The sequence below is a fragment of the Pseudonaja textilis genome, chromosome 2, assembly GCF_049901715.1.
Source record: "Pseudonaja textilis isolate UNSWEBS1 chromosome 2, rPseTex1.2, whole genome shotgun sequence".
NCBI classification, from domain to species: domain Eukaryota; kingdom Metazoa; phylum Chordata; class Lepidosauria; order Squamata; family Elapidae; genus Pseudonaja; species Pseudonaja textilis.
The window spans coordinates 167731133-167751320 of record NC_141991.1 but is presented as its reverse complement, the minus strand read 5'-3'; the positions used below and the strand labels follow the sequence as shown (position 1 = coordinate 167751320).

The following is a 20188-nucleotide window of genomic DNA, read 5'->3' as shown; positions in this document are numbered from 1 at the left end:
AGGCAGGTATTGAAAACAAATATTTGTTTCGGACAATCTGTAATTGGAGTGCTATAAATTCAAGACCTTAGACTTTGATTATTCAGTCTGATAATAAATATGACATGGCCTTTTTCACCTGATATTTCTTCTTTAATGATTTACTTAGAAAATCTGAGATAAAATAACAACCTTTGCACATTTTTACCATTTATATAATTCTCCCAAGATCCCTTGGCTTTCTATAAAATTACATTGTTTTTAAGGAGCAATTGTCATTCCCAACATTTTTAAATTTAGCCAATACTTGTTTATGCTTGTGTGGAAAAAAACCCCCACTTAATTTTGCATGTTCGAAAGGAGACTATCAGTAGAACAAGAAAAGGAAGAAAACTATGTGTGTTCATGCCTTAGCTGGATGACAGTGAAAGCAGCAGCAATTATTAAAATCAAAACAATATATTATACCTTTGCATTATTTTCTAATCTTTAAACTTCTTAATTCCTTAGCCAGTTTTTCAGATTAGCAAGAGAAATGCTAGCTTTCTGTGTGCACTATTGTTCCAGCAATATCTGTAGAGATACATAACAGCTTCTTTTTTTTCTAAATGAAATACATAGTGTGATAGCTTACCTTGCTGTATTTGTTTATTTACTAGCTTTAACCACTGAAACTGTAACTTTTAGTTTTAAAATCAGGCAGTGATTATATGCATTTGAAGATTGTTTTTAAAAAGGATCTAACTAAATCTTGTCCTTAATAGCTATTATTATGTCATTGTCATCTTTATTCATTTTTTTGTTTTGTTGGTTTTTATTTTTATTATATATTTATGAATATATATATATATATATATATATATATATATATATATATATATATATATTCTTAAGTTTTGCGGGTACTTTCATGTATGTTATTCAGCTTTGTTCGGGTATTTTCCCACGTCATTATAGTTGTGCTTTTAAAGTTGTAGCAACGTTTCAGCAGAATCTCATCTGCCATCATCAGGCTGTGAACACAATACAGAACACAGATGAACACAGTACAGAAGCCTGATGATGGCAGATGAGATTCTGCCGAAACATTGCTACAACTTTAAAAGCACAACTATAATGACGTGGGAAAATACCCGAACAAAGCTGAATAACATACATACATACATACATACATACATACATACATACATAAAAAATTTATTTATATTTTGCATTTGTAGACTGCCCGTCTCCCTCTATGTTTGTCTTGCTGAATCGTGTTTGCTTGATGGACAATTATATAATCATATAATCTCAGACACTAATTATAGATGATGATAGCAAGTCTGGGAGTTAAAAACCAGATTTTAATCAGCTGCAAAGAAAATGATAGGGAGCAGAATACTATAGTTTAAGAGCAAAACAAGAAGAATCTTGAAGACTCTTCATGATTAGTTTATTTATCAAGACAGAAGCTTCAGTGGGTGCCACAATAACATAAATAAATAAATAATCAAATAAGTTAATGTATACATTCTCCTACGATACATTCATATGGTATATGTGTGGTATATATATTAAGGTTTAGTAGTTTATTTTATAAGCTGCAGGATCAATATCCCACAATTTGACAAATAATACTGTTTTAGAGAATAAGAAAATATTGTTTCTGTTTCTTTGATTCTCTTGTCTCATATATATCCATGTCCTCAGGGTTGGAGTGGCCTGTGTCTCAATACGCATCAATAAGGGAAGCACCACCGAAATGGTGATTAAAGAAGTTCTTCCACTGCTTGGATACCAGGTAGGCAGTAATATAAAGCTACCAGTTGGTTCTTCAAAGGCAGTGGTTCCCAAAGTGGGCGGTACCGCCTCCTGGGGGGATGGGATGCCTTAGGCGGGCACTAAGAGGCAAGGGGGCTGTCAGGGGGCACTAAGAGGGGCAGGGGGCGTTCGAGGCGCCGGCCCTTCAGGTTCATTGACTCAGAACCAGTGCCTCCAATGCGGAAGCAGTGGCATATTATGTGCTGCCATGGCCGTGTTCAATGTGCCTCCCCCCTGCCACCTCTTAGCGCCCCTTTGCTGGCCCCCTTGGAGATGCTAAGAGGCGGCAGGGGGCATTCGAAGCGCCGGTCCTGCAGGTTTACCCATTGACTGTAGCACCGCTCCGGAGTCGGTGCCTCCAATGCAGAAGCGGTGGCACATTATGTGCCACCGCAGCAGTGTTCAATGCACCGTCCCCCTGCCACCTCTTAGTGTCCCCAAGGAAGCCAGCAGAGGGGCGCTAAGAGGAGGCAGGGGGGCATTCGAGGCACCAGCCGACCCTGCAGGTTTACCCATTGAGGCGCCGGCTCTGGAGCAGTGCTAGTCAGTGGGTGAACCTGCAGGGCCGGCACCTCAAACGCCCCCCCTACCACCTCTTAGCATCCCCAAGGGGGCCAGCAGAAGGGCACTAAGAGGCGGCAGGGAGGCGGCGCGTCGAATGTGGCTGTGGCGGCATGTAACATGCTACCGCTTCCGCATTGGAGGCGCCAGCTCCAGAGCGGTGCTAGTCAATGGGTGAAACTGCAGGGCTGTCCGGCGCCTCAAACGCCCCCCTGCTGCCTCTTAGCGCCCCTCTGCCAGCCCCCTTGTGGACACTAAGAGGCGGCAGGGGGGTGTTCGAGGCGCTGGACAGCCCTGCAGTTTCACCCATTGATTGTAGTTATGCTCCAGAACCGGTGCCTCGAATGCGGCAGCACGTTGGGAAAAGCCTCTGCCAACGTGCTGCCACTGTTGCATTCTGTCTGTCTGTCCGTCTGTCCATCCATGTTTGAAGCCCCGGTCCCGCAGGCACATCGGGAAAGTAGAGCAAAGACAGTCTGAGAGGGAGGGAGGGAGAGAGAGAGAGAGGAGAGAGACCTGATGCATCAGATTGAATGAGGCCTAGTTTAGACTGAGGCCCTTTTCCACATTGAAACATCTTTGCCAGCACATTGAAATCTCTTTGGCTTTTATTAAAGGTTTTGTGGACAAAGCATGGTCAAGACTTATCAGGAAGCTCTCACATTTTGTTGAGGCTTTAAACAGGATCCATTGGACCAGATCTCCACCCTAAAAATTACTTTTCCCCAATATATTACAGTGCCAATTCTGAAGAAGGCAAAACCAAAATGTATTGGTAAATTACAAGGAGAACACACACGCACACACACACACACTCCTTTCTAACCCCGCGGGAGCAAGTGATTGGACTAGAATAGATATCTCATTATCTTTCTCCTCCTTCCCTCCCTCCTTTATTTCTTTTTCTTTCTGTCCCTTCTTTCCATCCCCCCTCTTTCTTTGTCCCTTTTTCTTTCTTTCCCTTTTCTCTTTATTTCTCTCTCTCTTCCTCTCTTTTCTCTCTCTCTTTCCCTCTCTCAGGCTCATCCCTTTGGATCAGGGGGTGCCAAACTTTTGGACCTCATGGACCACCAAACTCATAATTTTAAATCCCGGAGACCACTAATATGAATTTTGACTGACGGTGGCTTTCTGGCATTGGTGGGAGAGAGAGTGAGATCTGATCCAACCTCTCTCTCTCCCTTTCTCACACACACACACACAGGCAGGGGTGGGATTTAGACCCCTGATCTAAAGCTGTCAAAACTCCAAAAACTAGTAGCTCTGGGGAGGCCAGTCATAAATTAGAACACTTGCTAAACAACTGGTCATTAAGCGAGGACCACTTATATTTGGTTTGCCAGTCACCTGGCCACGCCCACCCAGTCACATGAACAGCAAGCCACGCCCACCCAGTCATGTGACCAGCAAACCATACCCTCCAATTAGGCCACACCCACAGAAATTTGAATCCCAACCCTGGGTGGGGGGCACGGAGGATGAGTTTGTAGCACCAAGGGGGCAGTGGACCAAAAAAGTTTGGGAACCACTGTGCTAGGGTCTGATGAGTTAAATTTAATCGTCTTACTCAATTTCTAGTCCTATTGTGATTCCAAACAAGAGGCATATGAAAATAGCTGGTCCATTAGAGTTTTCTTATATGTCTTCTGTTTCTCCACATCCTGCAATGTCCTAGGAACTAGGTATTGAAATATTTTTTTTCCCTGACTAGCTGCTATGTTGACCTTACTTGATAGAAGAATGATGGGAAAGGGAAGCAGAAGGTCAGGATGATCACTTTCCCCAAAAAGCTGATGAAAGGGCTTAGGTCTATATATTCAATCTTGACAGGATTGAAATTTATAATTTTTAGGATCTTGTTAGAGGGAGTGAAGATTACAAGGAGTGGGTCTTCTTCTGCATGAGATCCAAAAGAATTTGGATTTTTTTCCCTATGTGATATGTGGCATGAGAAATCGGGATAAGATCCACAAGAATCAGGTTTTGGTATTATTATAAATACTACGTATAATTCACATTCCTTTTTTCAGTGTATGCTGCGTCTGTGAGAGTTTGCCTGCTGAAAACAGGCAATTTCACATTTTTGTTTAATAGACTGAATCATGTTCTGCTCTGAAGCCCCAAAATAGTTAAATTAATATTTAAGACTAAGCCTGGATGAGAATAATCCTTATCCTCTTCTCATTTTTGTGGCTTTTGGGGGTTGTTGGTTTTTTTGGATTGATTCTTGCCAAAATTAAGAATCCATTATTAGTTAGCCACTGATGATAATGTTATTGATGTTCTACACCTGGCTTGTTAAAGAATTTTGTGCAAAACATGCTTTGCTTTAGATTGGTGGCTGAGTGCCACTCATTCTATAGAGCAAGGGTGTCAAACTCGTGTCGTCATGGCGGTGTCGTGTGACCTATTGTGACTTTCCCCCCCTTCGCTGAACCAGGCGTGGGCATGGCCAGCATGTGACGCATCCTGCCGACAGGCCATGAGTTTGACAGCCCTGCTAAAGAGTAAATTAACATTTAGTACTTTGGCATTTATGCGGTGTTCAAGGAAATTTTGCTTTTTCAATGTTTAATAAAGGCTCACAACTTGTTTTTCAAACCGCAATGAAAAATTTCCCATCTTTTCAGGTAGTAAAAAGATTGTGATACTAAAGGGACGGCAGCTTACCTCTGTTTATAAGACATTTTATTTTCTTTTTAAATGATGAAAACTGCTCAGTTTTAAATCCTGTGGTTTGCTGGGCATTCATTTTAACATATCTGTCTTTTGGCAGTCAGATTGCTTCCAAAACTTCAAATTGGTGGAGATCCTGATGGGCTCCAGACAAGGTGAGATGCTGTTTCACTGAATTATGTAAATGTAACTTCAATTTAAAAAACCTAAATGTCTGATTCTGTCTCTCTTTTTAAATTGCAAGTTCCCTTACTCCTAAGGAATTTCTATACTTGCCATTTTGACTGTTTTAATTAATTGCATGATAGCTTTCAATTAAAAAAGAATGAATTAAGATTTTTTTTAAAAAATTCTCCTTAGTTCAACGAATGGTGCTGGATGACCACGAATCGATTATCAGCAGGTTACAAGACATCAGAAAGGTAAACAAGGAAACTGTACAAAGTACTTTTCTATATCCTTCGGTGCTTTACTAAATGTTCAAACTCTTATGAATATTTCTATTAAAAAAACCCTCATGGTACAAAGATATTTAGGCAAACTGGCTGGATTCACACTTAAGAAGATTCCACAATTGCTGATATTTCTCCTTTATAACTTAGGAACATGGCTTTTCTATTGAGGTGCTATCTCTTAACCAAGGAGAAACACCAGAAGAAACAAAATTCAGTACAGGTAGTCCTTGAGTTATGACCACAATTGGGTCCCAAATTTATGTGGCTAAATGAAACGTTCATTAAGTGAGTTTGCCCCATTTTGCAACCTTTCATTTTTGCATTTGTTAAATGAATCATTGCATTTGTTAGTAACCTGCTTGTTAAGTGAATCTGGCTTCCCCATTGAGTTTTGCTTGTCAGAAGGTCACAAAGGGGAAATCACATGACCCAGGGACACTGCAGCCATTGTAAATAATGAGTCAGTTGCCAAGCATCTGAATTTTGATTCTGTGACCATGGGGATGCTGCAACAATCAATATAATAAAAAAACGGTCATAAGTCACTTTTTCCGGTGCCATTGTAACTTCGGTCACTTAAATGAACTGTTGTAAGTTGAGGACTACCTGTATTTCATCAGTGCAGGAAGCCTGGGTTTATCCCTCCTTTAAAAAGCCACTAGTTGGAATAAGAAAATGTATAGTAGCTCCAAATCCTGGTTTATTTGAGGAAGGAGTCCTAGTTCATTAGTTATACAAAGTTCTTGCTTCTAGTGGTCTTTGTCTTTGATTGTGCTGATTATGTGTTACTTATAAACTGCATTTCTGGCTTTTGTGGCAATAGTTATTGTGATCATAAGTAATTGTGCAAAATAGTTTACTATCTTCTTCACTGTGTATTGTTGGCATAGAATTTTAAATTCAATTTATTTTAGTGCCTGTTCATACTAAAGGCATTCTAAACTATTTACAGTTTTCAAGCTGTTGCTAACATGTGGGATAGATTGAAAATGAACAAGGAAATCCACATAAAAGGAAATGTCTCTGCTGAAGAATGATCCTTATGGTAGACAGGCTTCATGGTCTGGGAATTGTGTTTTGGTACCGATGGTACAATGGTTATAGAAGTCTTGACCTTCTCTCCGTATGAAATGTGCTTTAAATGTAATTTTTTTCTTACACAGACATCGTTACGTCAGATGAACCAAACAAGATTTTACATTGTAGAAAATAATATATCAACTGTGCGGGTCCATCTGTTTGTTGGCGGTCTGCCACTCCATCTTACTACAGAAGAATATACAAAAATCCTCAAAGATGAATTAGCCATCAAAAGTACGTCAGATATCCCCTTCCCCTGTGTCTTTTTTTAATCTACATAAATTGAAAAGTGCTTTTATATTTGGAAATGTTCTCAGATGCTATCGATTTTTGGAATTACTTTTCATGTTTTTATACATGCTGTAACTTGTAGAAAATGATTAAACTCTCATTTAATCAGAGGCAATCATCTGTATGTCCCTGACACTTATTTTTACTATTAATAAATTGTCCTACCCTTTCATTTTTTCCTTGGATTGAATAGCAGCCACTTTCCATTTTTGTACATACGATTTTGCATGAAAGACTTATTAGATGGATATGCATTACATTTATCAGTCATTTTTAGTTTGGGGGGTGGGAATTTTAAAAAGTAATAAGGAATACTGAAGTGGTGTTAAAGTAATATATCCCCTTAAGAAGAGAAGGTATGAACACTGGTTTCTTTTTAAAATTAACTAAGTTAGAATTGGCTATTTCAGATAATGAAGAAGTAGAAATTTATGAGTTGGGTATATTGCTGGGTGAAAATATAATGGATTCTTTGTTAAACACCTACCCAACATGTTATGCAATCATTCTACCCTCCATTTCTCCATCACATTTGTGAGAATGAATGTGGGTTGTGTATATATCTATCTGTTGGGTCCTTAGAAGCTCTGTTGCACAGATGAAAATTGTGCCCATGGTTTATGAAATGTTACCCATCCTATCCTTGTTGACAGCAACTTAAATTAATAGCTAGCTTATGTGTGATTTGTATTTGTTTAACTAACATATTCCCATCAGTACTGTTTGGAATTTGCTTTATTTTATCATGAACCAGTTGATCCTATTTACTATCCTGAAGCCTTAGCTTAAAACCCATGGACAATTTGTGTTTAAATTTTTACTCATCTTCAAATAAACAAAACTGGTCTTTTAAAATAAAGTTTTTAAAAGGGATGCTTAGACAATGATTTTTTTATTATCATTTCAGCCAATGTAGTTTCTATGAGTCACATATATTCATCTCAAGGTAAGAATATCATATTTTCATTCAAATTTGACAGCTGAATTATTTGATATTGTTTTGCTCTAGTTCATGTATGGTGCATATAAGAATTATTTCACTAGCTCTTTCCCTTCCTCATAATGCTCTCTGCATGTAGAAGCGTGAGCTCTTCCCTTATTATACTATTATGTGTATTAATATGTCATCTCCTGGAACAGAAAAAATCTAGACCATACCATAGAAAGAAATGTTTTCCAGAAATAAACCCAGTCCCTAGTGACCCTAATAATCAATAAAGTTTTAGATTTGAGTGAGTGAGGTGAATGGCATACTAATACTTACGTTGGAACAAATATGGGAACTCGCAGTATTATACATATAAAATATAAGCATGTCATGTTAAATATATTCTTCATTTATTTAGGTGCTGTTGTACTAGAAATTACTTGTTTTTCCGAAGCTGAAAGACTGTATATGTTAGTTAAAGATACTTTCATCAATGACAAGGCATTAACTGCAGTTATTCTCCCTGAAATTCTGGTAAGATCCATTGGCTGTCTGTAGTAACATATGATCTAATTCATGTTTATTTAGCATATTTTCTCCAATGTTTATTTTGTTTTATTTGTAAGACACATACTGTATATTGCTTCGATCTGATGGCTCTCTAAGTGCATTATTACATTTTATGTGAAAGCTATAGAATTTCTTTATAATATACTGTGGCACCAATAGGAGTGAATCTCTGAAGCCCTTCAGGCAGGTCTCTGCAAGCGTTTGGAAAGCCATAACGAGTGGGCTACCAGTATTTCAGGGGTGAAACATGTTTGAAAAGTGGGGAGCTACCATAGACTAGGTCCACTTCTATGACCCTACTAATTATACTGCATAGTACACAAGGACCTTCAACAGGCATTCTCTGTTTGAACTTAACAGTTAGACAAATTCAGATTTCATGTATACCCAAGTCCTGAGCCACGTAGGGCTTTTTAATTAATGATCTACACCTTGAATGCACTTGGAAACATATGGACAGCCATAACTGTACCTCTGATAGTTATGTAGCAGCAATGAGATTGCCCATAACATGGTGTGAGACACAGCTTACACTAATTGAAATTTCTGTGTCCTTTTCAATTATAGCCATATATAAAAGGAATTGCATTAATCCAGAAGTGAGTTTTGCTCTTCAGCTCTAGGCAAGAGTACGGCTATTGCTAAGAACTGCTGGAGACTCTCCTGATCATGTGGAAGTAATGATCAAGAGGGTCTCCATCAAGAACCATGAGTCCAGATGGGATCCCAAGATAAGGTAAACATCTGTTCAGAGGGAGAGTTGTTATGAATCCAGAACCATTAAACTACTTAATGAACTATCATCCCATTTTGTCTATTTTATTTCCTGTCCAGATCCTGGTAGTCCCAGGTACTGGCTTACAACTTCCACCATATCCCCCATTTGAATGAGAATGGAGATAGATAGTGATGATATTTATCCCAAACTGGTGGATAATCACTTCGACTAGCTTTCTGTAGATGTTTAATGTGATTGGAGACTGCAGTAATTGCAAAATAAACAAGAGAATAACAGAATTGGGGTCCTTGAGGTCCTCTAGTCCAATTTGGAGGTCTCCTGCTTGAGCATACCATCTCAGACAAAAGTTGTCCAATCTCTTCTTAACAACTTCTAATGATGGAGTACCCACAACTTTTGAAGGCAAGCATTCCACTTGTTAATTGTTCTCACTGTTAGGACATTTCTCCTTAATTCTACATTGGTTCTCTCCTTGATTAGTTTACATCCATTGCTTATTGTCTTGCCTTCAATTGCTTTGGAGAATAGGTTGACCACCTCTTCTTTGTGGGAGCCCCTCAAATATTGGAACACTGCTATCATGTCACCCTATCTTTCTTTTACTAGATTAGACATACCCAATTCCTGCAACCGTTTTTTGTATGTTTTAGTTTCCAGCCCCCTAACCTTTGTTGCGCTTCTTTGCATTCTTTCCAGAGTCTCATGATCTTTTTTATATCGTGGCAACCAAAAGTGAATGCAATATTCCATGTGTGGTCTTACCAAGACATTATAAAATGGCAATAACACTTCACATCGGGTGGGATTCTACCAGTTCGCACCTATTCTCTAAAACCGGTTGTTAACATTCTAAGCAGTTCAGAGAACCGGTTATTAGAAGAAATTACTGGCCTAATCCTGTAAGGAAGGCAGGAAGGAAAGATTCTGGAGTTTTTTTCTCCTCCTTTGCTGGTACTTTGCTTGTGTGGAGTGGCCATTCAAAGTTACAATGGCACTGAAAAAAGTGACTTATGACCATTTTTCACACTTACAAATGTTGCAGCATCCCCACAGTCATGAGAGGCCAGGCGAGGAGATGTGTGCCTCGATGTGAGTGATATTGAGTTGGCTGTGCCCAGCCAATAACATGACCACCAAGCCAAGTCCACCCAGTCACATGACCACCAAGCCATGCCCACCAACTAAGCCACGGCCACAGAACCGGTTGTTAAAAAATTTGAATCCCACCTCTGCTTCACATGTTAGTTACATTAAATTAAATACTTAGAATAAGTTGGTTAAATAGCTAGAATAAAAATATCTTAATTTATTAATATAAAGGAAATAATCCATTGAACGTTGCTGACTGAATATTTTATATAATTGAGTTATTCCTTAAAGTCCAACTGGATTGATATTCTTTCAATAATGAATGTTCAAACATTTGCCCAGTATAAATTGTATTAATTAAATATGTGCTCTCTGGCATAGAGGTGATACAAATCTATTCTAATAATCAGAACTAAGTTTTCTTAGTGAAATGAAAGTGATTTCATTTTTATAGCAATTTAACTTGTTAAATTAAATTCAGCACTATTTTGATTTTCCACTCTGATTGCACGGAGAATGTGAAGAATTAACAAACAGTGACACAGAAGAATTTACTGTCAATTAGGAAATGTGTTGTTATAAACAAAGAACAGTTGTGTTTGTTTTGGACATTTAAAATAATAAGCTATTTTGGTTCTATAAAAGAAGAACAGCTTTGCCAATTTAAAAGCCTGAAGGACAGTTTCAGTGTGCTTTAAATAAGAATGCTAGCTATTTCTGGAGAGTATAACAGTGAGTTCATCTACATTTGTAAATAACTCTGTATATTGTTGAATACAGTCAGTATTTAATTGGCAATAGATCTGGCAGGCTGAAATCTCTTGAAAATGTAAAAATGAATGGTGGGAGCATCATGAAATCTTATTTCCTAGGATGTGCGTCTTATGGCATTTAGGAATCCTTTGATGTTTCTTTTATAAGTTAGACCAATCATGTGTATTCTTATCTGGCTGAATTTCTCCCTAGCCATTCTGTGATTTGTGTTGTGGTTACATACTGATACAGGGATCATTTGTGAGATTACATCTGGGGACAATAACCCGTAACCTGCTATAGTTACTGCTATTCCTTGTTTACTGAGCTTAAGTGAATCCTTTGTTTCTTATGATTTGCAAGAGATTTGAATTCTAGATAAGAACATTAAGATTTGCCTATTAAACAATAGGTGCAGTTGCAAAGATCAATGACTTATATTAAACACTTTGAAAAATTACTTGAAATTGTCCAGTAGGATTATGCAAACAATTAGTTAAGTCTTGCTTTACAAGGCTTCCTGTACATATTAATCAGATTTCAAAGACTTTGCTTTTACGTCCAAATTAAAATAGGCAGGCGGAGGTTTATTTCTGCTCTAGTGAACACTTGGTGCATAATGCTTCTCCTAAGGCAGCACTCTGATTTTTTTTCAAGGCAGAAAGAAGTTGGAAAAAAATGCAGCAAAGGAGTCCCTCAACTCTTTTTATTACTTATTTCTACATGTTGCTCCTCTTAATGATTAATTTTTCTTAGGAATTTGAGTCAAAGGAAAAGAGAGGTACAGAATTGAATAGAGAAGGGGATTTCTTTCACTGCATTTGGTGTGTGTGTGTGTGTGTGTGTGTAGGTGTAGAAAAAGCAAGATGAACATTCATATGAACTGGTTCAGATCCAACCTGATTAATAATTTAAAAGTTACATAAACAATTCCCTTTGTTCTCAGATCATTTGCAAAAAGTTCAGAAATATTTGGTTCCACTTTAGATTAATGAATGCTTGGAAATCCCTGGTTTGATGGCAGTAGAAACAAGTCAGGTCTGTGGATTGTGAAGCTGTTTTCTGTAAAGTAGCCATAATTACATTTAATCACAAACTATGTGTAAACTTGTGGCTAATCTAAACTAGAAGCAGAAACTTTCAATTTTCGTACAACTTTGCCAGGAGAGAAGGGAACAATGTAGGTTGTTTTCCTTGTGAAGCCAGATTTATACAGATTTACACATAATTGTTTGAAATCAACCAGAGTTTTCTAGTATAAAGCATGGAATAAAGTAGATGAAAGGGTAGCCTCACCAAGTATCCCACAATAAAAATAAGAGAGTTAATCTTTCTAGTCCATTTTCATTTATGAAAAATGAAAAGTGGATATTTCTGATTGATATGGTAGTTTGTTGTAAGCCCATAGGGTCTTCCAGTCCTTCAGTCATTCGTATGTACTACAAAAATAAAATAAGGACCAAACCAGGGGTCGCTTACAAAGACTTGTAGGGATTTTGAAAACCAAATCCCAACATGGCTGCCGTGGAGGATTCATAATCCTGTATAAGGGTGTGCAGGTGAGGAGTTCTGTGTGATGGAGAAGGTGGCTGGACCCACCCTTCAAATCTCCCCAACTCTGTTATACAGCAAACGGATCTTGATTTTCCTCTGTAGAAACCTCTTCAATATTTTGTAAAGACCATTGATTTGGTCTAGTGGAACCACACTCTCAAACCAGTGCCTCCCCAGTGATGAGGGAGCAAGACACTGAACTAACCAGCAGAGCAGAAGGAAGGCAACAGCTGGCACTCTTGGCAAGGAAGAGATTTAAAGCTCACAGAAACAGTTTTCATTTGCAATTTAAGCATCTGGCTTCATGTGCGGTGACTTTGCGAATCTAATTATTTACAACCCCTGCTTGTTTAACTGCTGTTGATTTGGCATCATCAATCTTCAACTTGGATTTGGATTGCTTGACCTAGAATTCATCTTTGTCCAGCTAGATGCTTATCTGTGAATATTTGTTTCCCCGTTTTTTTGCCTTTTACTTTGCCAACTGCTGCTCCCTTGCTGTCAGAATTTGCAGAGATTACACTTCCCCCTTAATAGGGAAGTCCAGGAATTTTGTTTTGTTCCTGATTGGCAAGAATGCCAAGATATAAAGCTCCCTCATCCATTTTGATATCATTGAGAACATAGTTGGTTATTTATTGATTGCTTTGTCTTCGGGAAATATATTACCCTAATATCCCTCTGTTCCATATATTCATATCATATCCCTTCATTACACTCTTCTTCCATGGGCTTGAGCCCTGTGCTACCTATTACTCAAAAATCTCCTTCTCTACTTTTAAAGATGAGGGCAATGTCCTTGCTATTCCCCAAATCTCCCAGCAGTCATAATCCAGAGTTCCACAACATTCACCTATTTGTAATGTTCACTTGGATCTGTCAAAGGATGACAATTATGCCTCCAAAGCGTCTTGTGTTTCTCCTATCTATTTCATCACTGGATACTTAGGCCTGTTACTGATTACATCCTTTCTCTATTACTCATTCTTGTGTTTCCAGTCTTGGAGTCAACCTCCTTTGCCCACCATTGGCCCTCTTTGAATCCACTGGAGCAAATACAAGAATGATCATTGTATCTTGAGACAATAACTAATGCCTGTGTTTCTTTGGTAGGGACAAAATAGGCCTTCAATCTGTAGGAGGTATGTTCATCCAGGTCCATATAAAATGTCTTCCAGCAGTTACACTGACTAAGATCCTAGCAAAGATGCACAAGAATCCAACATCCATACATCCTTTTCATCCCGTGGAGGCTTCAGCAGCCATGGTTTGCTTCATTTTGTGACTTGTATACTGGGATTACATCCTATTCCCCAAATGACCTGAACTTCGGGAAAAGCGCATAATCTAGATCTTTATTCTGACTGACTCACATCTTGAAGGAGTCGATTCTGGTAATCTGTCTTCATACGTCCTTCCCTTCTTCCCTGCTTGGTGCTGGTGATGTTAGGATTTCATGCAGCATCTGCTATGTTGGTGTCAGGAATTAAGGGGATTTAGCATGAAATGCAGCTAGTCACTCGTTGTATGCATGGAGGACAAGACTCCAAGCAAAGCATGCCATACACTATAGCAGATTCTGAATGGGCTTTGCAGAAGTGGAAAGCCCTTTGGTGAATTCACAGAAGACTATTCAGTTTCATTGTAGGTAAGTTGGTTTCATTGGTTTGTGTGATTGGCTGTTAAAGTAGAATAAACGATAATGAGCACTGATGCTCTGTTTCTGAAAGTACCTCTACTGAAAGATTGGAGTATCAAACTGATAGGAAGTTAAGAAACAGAAGCGACTCTACATCATAGTTTATCTTTTCATTTGGAAGCTCAGACCAGTATATAAATCATGGTGTCAGAAAGAACCTTCTACTAGAGCCAGATGTAATTAGAGCCCAGGAGGAAAGAACGATTTGGTTTGATAATATTAATCCATTCATTCTCTCAAAAATAAACTGCTTGTCGCTGTTATTTTCCATTTTTGCCTAAGCCAATGAAAGATAGTCTTTAGGGATAAAGGCAGACTGTTCCTGTATTTAAGCAGCTGCCTAGAACAATCAATGCCTCACCTTTGATTCAGCTTTGCTCATTTTGGAGTAAATGTGGCAGAGACGGTTCAAGTTATATTTGTTTGTTGTTGGTTAGTTTGATTTATATAGATGTCCAGCTTGCAAAAAGCAACTCTGAGCAGCTTACAGTTGGAGAAAATCATGAAAAACAAACTAACTAACTAAAAACTAAAAATGGAGCACAACCAGTGCCTGGATCTGAAAAGAGAATAAAAGCTAACAGAATAATTGAGACCAGCCATAGTTTTCATTCTGGATAGGTTCATCTCACACTCTGGTCCGGTGTCCAGGAGAACAGCCATATTTTGGGGGTTTTATGTAGGGCTAGTAGTGTCAGACCATTTGAACCTTGGGAAATAATATTCCATAAAGCAGGTGCTATGACAGAAAAGGCATCACCAGGTCTTACCAGGTTTCATTGTTTCTGCCAAATCTCATAGAGCCATGATGGTGAACCTATGGCATGCGAGAGGTCATCGGGAACAGACCCACTGCACATGTGCCCCCTGCCAGCTGGCTGAATATTGGGTATCTCCCGTGCATGCTCAGTGGGCGGGGCGCACGTGGGGGGTTGTGCATGCATGTACGAAGGCACGTGGGGGTCACATGTGCAGGGGGGATGGGCGTTGTGCACACATTGCATTATGGGTGCAGGCATGGATGAGGAAAAGGTTAGCCATCACTGTCATAGAGTAAGCAGAAACAATTGGGGATGAGAAGTCCTACAAATAACCTTGCCTTAGGCCATGTAGGTCATTTATACTAGATGATAACTGGCAACCTGAACTGCATCCATGAGCCAACACAGCTCACAAAAGTTTGTTGTTGTTCCATCACTTAGTCCTAACTTTGCAACCCCATGGATCACAGCACATCAGGCTCCCACTGTCCTCCATGAATTTGCCCAAATTCATGTTTCACGGCATTGAGGACACTATTTAACCATCTCATCCTCTCCTGTCTCCTTTTCATTTTGCCTTCAATCTTTCCCAACTTCAGGGTCTATTCCAATAAGTCCTCTCCTCTCATTAGGTGCCTGAAATATTTGAGCTTCAGCTTCACTTTCTGTCCTTCCAAAGAACAACCAGGGTTGATTTCCTTTAGGGTTGACTGATTTGATCATCTTGCAGTCCAAGGGACTCTCAAGAGTCTTCTTCAACACCACAATTTGAAAGCGGCAGTTCTTCAGTGCTCAGACTTCCTTTAAAAATGTACTACTACCACTGGGAAAATCACAGTTCTCAAAACAGACTTGTCACTGACTTGTCTAACAACTACTTGTGCTGCTAGACCAATGACAGCTTTGGGGTAGCTTTCAAGGGTAGGCCCCATGTACACCACATTGCAGTGGTGCAAACCAGAGGTGACCAGAGCACAAATGATTGTGAACAGCCTACCGGTCTAAGAAAGGACACAGCTGGTACACATGTGCATAAAGACCTTCATTGATATGGCTGCCATCTGCTTTTCCAGACGTTTTACTTTTGATAACTCAGCCCCGGTATATCAAGGTTACCAAATTCTTGGCAATAGCTTTCCCTTGTAGAAGTCAGCTGGTACCCCCTTTTTATAACTAATTATTTTAAGCTTGGCATATGAGGCAATTTTAAGTTTTATATGTATGTATTATCGGTCTGGGATAATCAATTAATTGTTCCTTACTGGAAGTTCCAAACTGCTTTTTCAGGAGACAACTGGACTTTGGTTCCCCACCCCCTTTTGAAGATGTTTTGCTTATCATCCAAGAAGCTTCTTCAGCTCTGACTGGATGGTGGGGTATGGATGGTGGGGTATGACTGGATGGTGGGGTATGGAAGGATTTATATCCCTTGCAGACATCTGGTCATTCCCATCCTCCCTTCGAATGGTATGAACAGACTTCCCAAAGTAATAATAATAATAATAATAATAATAATAATAATAATAATAATAATAATAATTGCAGACTACAGAAGCCATTAATACCACTCAAGTGACCCTGAGGACACAGATAAACCTCCAAGTGGCCTCAGCAACCCTCTAAAAGGATGCAAATGACCAGCTATCTGCAAGGAATATAAACCCTTCCATTCTCCACCAGCCAGTCAGAGCTGAAGAAGCTTCTTGGATGATAAGCAGAATGTCTTCAGAGAAAAACAAAATCCCAGTTGCCTCCTGAAAAAGCACTTTTACGACAACCATGACCTGGATGACTGAGAGCCTCTACAGACTTCCTTACTGGAAGTTAGGTGCAAGTAATAAAAATAAGACTTTCTTTGGAAATCACTAACAGACATCTTTGTGCCTTTTAAATTCATGACCAACACCTCCCCCAAAACTGTGCAAAAATGTTCTTAATAAGTACTCTTAGAGTGTTAGGAATGTTGGGTTTTTATTGTCTTAAGCATCATCGTGTAGTTTGGAACTTTATCTTGTTGTCTCTAAATGCCACATTTTTTAACCACTTTCTCCTTTCATTACTTTTTTAGCAAAATAAGCTTCCTCAGAACTGCTGTCCTTTACTTGTATTTGTGAATCCCAAAAGTGGAGGTCTTAAAGGTCGGAATTTGCTGTACAGTTTCCGAAAACTGTTGAATCCTCATCAGATCTTTGAACTAACAAATGGAGGTCCACTGCCTGGGTAATCTCTTGTTTCTGTTCAATACATCTTGACTGTTTCACGTGTGATTTGTTTAGGGTGATATTTTTTTTCCCCCTTGCTCTTTTTTCTCCTTGCTCTTGGCCTTGCAAAGTTGCCTAAACCCTGAGCAATGGCCAAATGAAATTGAAATCGAGTAACATTTTTAGTCTGCCCTTGGAGAAGAAATGAAGAGGATAACATTTCCTCATCTCAACTCTTTTTTGTTCCTGAGCCTTTTGTGTTAAAAATTTGGCACCGTGTAATGGCTCAGGGGTTTGGAAATCGGTAACCTTGGTTAATTAGGTGATCTTGTATCGTTTCAATACGGGTGAGAAGATGGCGTTGCCAAGGAACATCTTAAGATTTTGCAGCTGCTGTGTTGGGATTTCCTAATTCTCTCTTTTGACCAGAAGATTCTGACGCCTTATTGTCTGTTTATTTTGGAAGGTTACTCGAATTGGAGTGCAAAGCCGCTGTTTGCAAAAAGGAGATCCGAAGCCTTGGGCTAATACTCCACAAAGGCTTTGGAAGCCAGCCACCTCTTTCAAAAGCTTTTAGTGCAGTAATCAGGAAGCATCACAGTGTGAATAGCGATGTGGCTGAGCTTGGCCAAAAGGTTCAATTAAAAAAAAAAAGGGAAGATATGTTTAACCCTACTGTCAAATAATAAATCTTTGCGCTCTTTTCAATAGGCTCTCAAGACACTTATTAAAACTGTCAGGGTGAGTTGAATAAATGCCATTTCTATTTTTTGCATTGGGATTTGGCAGCAGTTATTCCAAAGAAAAGAAGCTAATTTGTCAAAGACACAGTGATGCAAAGAATGAAAAAAAGAGAAAGCTGAAAACTCTAGATACTTGCCCTTTATTGGAAAATAGATTGAATGTTCATTACATGACTTTCCCCCGCTACTTACACATGTAAATTTTGATGAAGTATTAATTAAAACATTGCAAGGTGGGTTTTTTTCCTACTTAAGCTGCACGAAATACATCCACATGTTCTACAGACTTTTTTTTTAATAAGTAGAAGTACAAAATTAATTTTAGGTTGGTTTGAGTACTTTCCCCTCTCTCAGTTTTATTTATTGGTGACAAGTTTTATTTTTCAAATAGCCAACAAACTATTTTGCTTGCTTTCTTCTTCTTGCCACATGCAAATCTGCCGTCTTTTCATTTTGAATGCACATTACATAGCTGGAAAGTGAAACTATAAAAAGTCACTGGACTTTTTATCTGTTACCCAGGAATGTGTTTTTGAGTAGTCAATCCCCATTTTTTAGACCAGCAAGATATTTAATTCAAATAACCATTATCAAGCTCTGAAGAGCACTTTAGCATTTTTAATGCTCTCCTAACAGTTGTTTTTGAGGGCAAACGTAATCTGAAAATCTGAGATTGAGAAGGACTTTTTGGCCTTATAGCTCATGACTTACTGTATTGGGTCTATAAGGCCCATTCCATCATTCCATATGTATGGAATTCTCATCTCTCCAAGAGGTGACACTAGGTGACTTGCAAAATAAAACATTAAATATTAAGATAATAAATATTAATGTTAAAATTGATTTAAAATCAACAAAGATGATAGGAAGGGAGCAGGATGCATATGAAGGTGAAGTCTTATTTGAAAAAGAACGTTAGGTTGGCTCATTTTTTGTTTATTTTTTTCTGATTTTGGTGCTATTATGTTAGAATATGGAAAAAAAATCCATGTTTAATACAATCAGATCTTCTAGAATGAAGAGGTAATACTAGATCATTCTTTGAGTGATCTTCATACTGTTGTCAGTATCTCAAAAGCATTCAGACCAGATCCAGAAAGTTACTCTAATACATCTCCCAGGAGTCTGAGCCCAATGAAATTTCTCAATTCTTTCTGTCCTTCAAATTGCTTTTGGAGCTGGAAGGGTTGTTGCTGGATTAAATAAAGTCCAATCTCTCCTTGCCTAAGTAGAATTCATTTGGTTCTTGTCTATAGAAAAAAAGAAGATACACAAGCCCATGTCTGTTTTTAACCGCTGAATAGATTTAAAGAAAACTGTACATATGTTTGAATTCGCAGTTATGCTAACAATATTATTGTGCTTGTTGTCTTTTTATACATTGAAGATTTCACACCTTCTCTCAAATTCCATATTTCCGAATATTGGTATGCGGTGGTGATGGCACAGTTGGATGGGTCCTTGGTGCCCTGGAAGAGATCAGGCACAAGCTCGCCTGCCCTGAACCATCTGTAGCTATTTTGCCTTTAGGAACAGGTGAGGCTTAAACTGCGGATTTCAGGAAGAAGAAGGTCAATGGGTGAGGATTCTCATAAGCTCAAAGATTCTATCCTTCCGCAAATTAAATTAGCACTGGCTACCGTTACAGCAAACTGGTGGTATTCGGTTATTTCCAACAGCAAATTCAGCAAACATCTCATTTTAACTTTGTAAGTGATAATTAAAAATGTGTTTCAATCAATGGCCTTGTAGATGTGTCAGAACTACAACTCCCAGTAGTCTACATCAATGATTGTCATCCTTTTCTTCACCACAGACCCCTTTTAAATACCTTTTGTGGCCCCGGACCACCAAGACTTAACTCAAGATTTAAATCTTAACATTTCTTTGAGACTTTTTGGATCCCTCCTGTGACATTGTGGCCCCTCAGGGGTTGGTAGACCATAGGTTGAGAACTACCCGTCTCCACCATTGGTCAGAAGTGGTAGGCCTACTGAAATTTAGGTTGTCTTAGAGTAACACTTTTTCTTTTTCTTTAGTAGGTTTTTTTAATGGAAACATTCTCTTTTTGATCAGGTAACGACTTAGGGAGGGTCCTGCGTTGGGGTGCTGGCTATAGTGGCGAAGATCCATACTCCATTCTGATATCTGTAGATGAAGCTGACGATGTTCTGATGGATCGTTGGACCATCCTTTTAGATGCTCAAGAGGCACTGGAAAGCTCAGAAAATGGTGTTTCAGAGCCAGAACCTCCTAAGGTATTTCTCAATTTTTTTTTCCTTCCTGAAATTCCTGAAAGGTATTAC

At 38.8% G+C, this 20188-nt stretch overlaps 1 protein-coding gene across 2 annotated transcripts in view; it reads left to right on the top strand.

The window, feature by feature from the left end:
- Nucleotides 1-20188, top strand: part of DGKQ (diacylglycerol kinase theta) — an 85128-nt gene that overhangs the window by 53269 nt on the left and 11671 nt on the right. For both annotated transcript variants that reach the window (XR_015742115.1, XM_087926389.1), the window contains exons 10-18: nt 1672-1762; nt 5120-5174; nt 5380-5441; nt 6638-6788; nt 7753-7791; nt 8192-8307; nt 17007-17158; nt 19270-19418; nt 19959-20140. Coding sequence is in view for 1 of the 2 variants with exons in the window: in XM_087926389.1 (XP_087782515.1) it covers nt 1672-1762; nt 5120-5174; nt 5380-5441; nt 6638-6788; nt 7753-7791; nt 8192-8307; nt 17007-17158; nt 19270-19418; nt 19959-20140 (997 nt within the window). In the remaining variant the exon portion in view is untranslated. The remainder of the gene's footprint in view (nt 1-1671; nt 1763-5119; nt 5175-5379; nt 5442-6637; nt 6789-7752; nt 7792-8191; nt 8308-17006; nt 17159-19269; nt 19419-19958; nt 20141-20188) is intronic.